The following is a 315-nucleotide window of genomic DNA, read 5'->3' on the forward strand; positions in this document are numbered from 1 at the left end:
GACCGAGGCGCCCCCCCGCCGGTCCCGCCCGCCGAAGGGAGGCCAGGAATAGAGCGCTTGACGGCCGAATTCAACGGCCTGACCCTGACCGGTCGACCCCGTCTTTCTCGACGTCACAGCACTGAAGGCCCGGAGGACCCGCCCCCATGGGCGGAGAAAGTGACAGGCGTGGGTCCTCTCTCTCGCCGAAACACGGCGCCAGAGGCTCAGGAGCCGGGCCCTCCTTCAGGCTTGAGGCAGAAACTGAGCCGCATGGAGCCTGTGGAGCTTGACGCCCCCGACTCGCCGGAGTGTAGCAGCCCGTCTTTGGCGCGC

At 68.6% G+C, this 315-nt stretch overlaps 1 protein-coding gene across 1 annotated transcript in view; it reads left to right on the top strand.

Annotated features, from left to right (window-relative positions):
* Positions 1-315, top strand: part of ANKRD34A (ankyrin repeat domain 34A) — a 4,361-nt gene that overhangs the window by 1,596 nt on the left and 2,450 nt on the right. The window contains exon 3 of the mRNA XM_006157155.3: positions 120-309. Within this exon, the coding sequence (XP_006157217.1) occupies positions 120-309 (190 nt within the window). The remainder of the gene's footprint in view (positions 1-119; positions 310-315) is intronic.

Source organism: Tupaia chinensis, unplaced genomic scaffold (assembly GCF_000334495.1).
Source record: "Tupaia chinensis unplaced genomic scaffold, TupChi_1.0 Scaffold000529_1, whole genome shotgun sequence".
Lineage (NCBI taxonomy): Eukaryota > Metazoa > Chordata > Mammalia > Scandentia > Tupaiidae > Tupaia > Tupaia belangeri.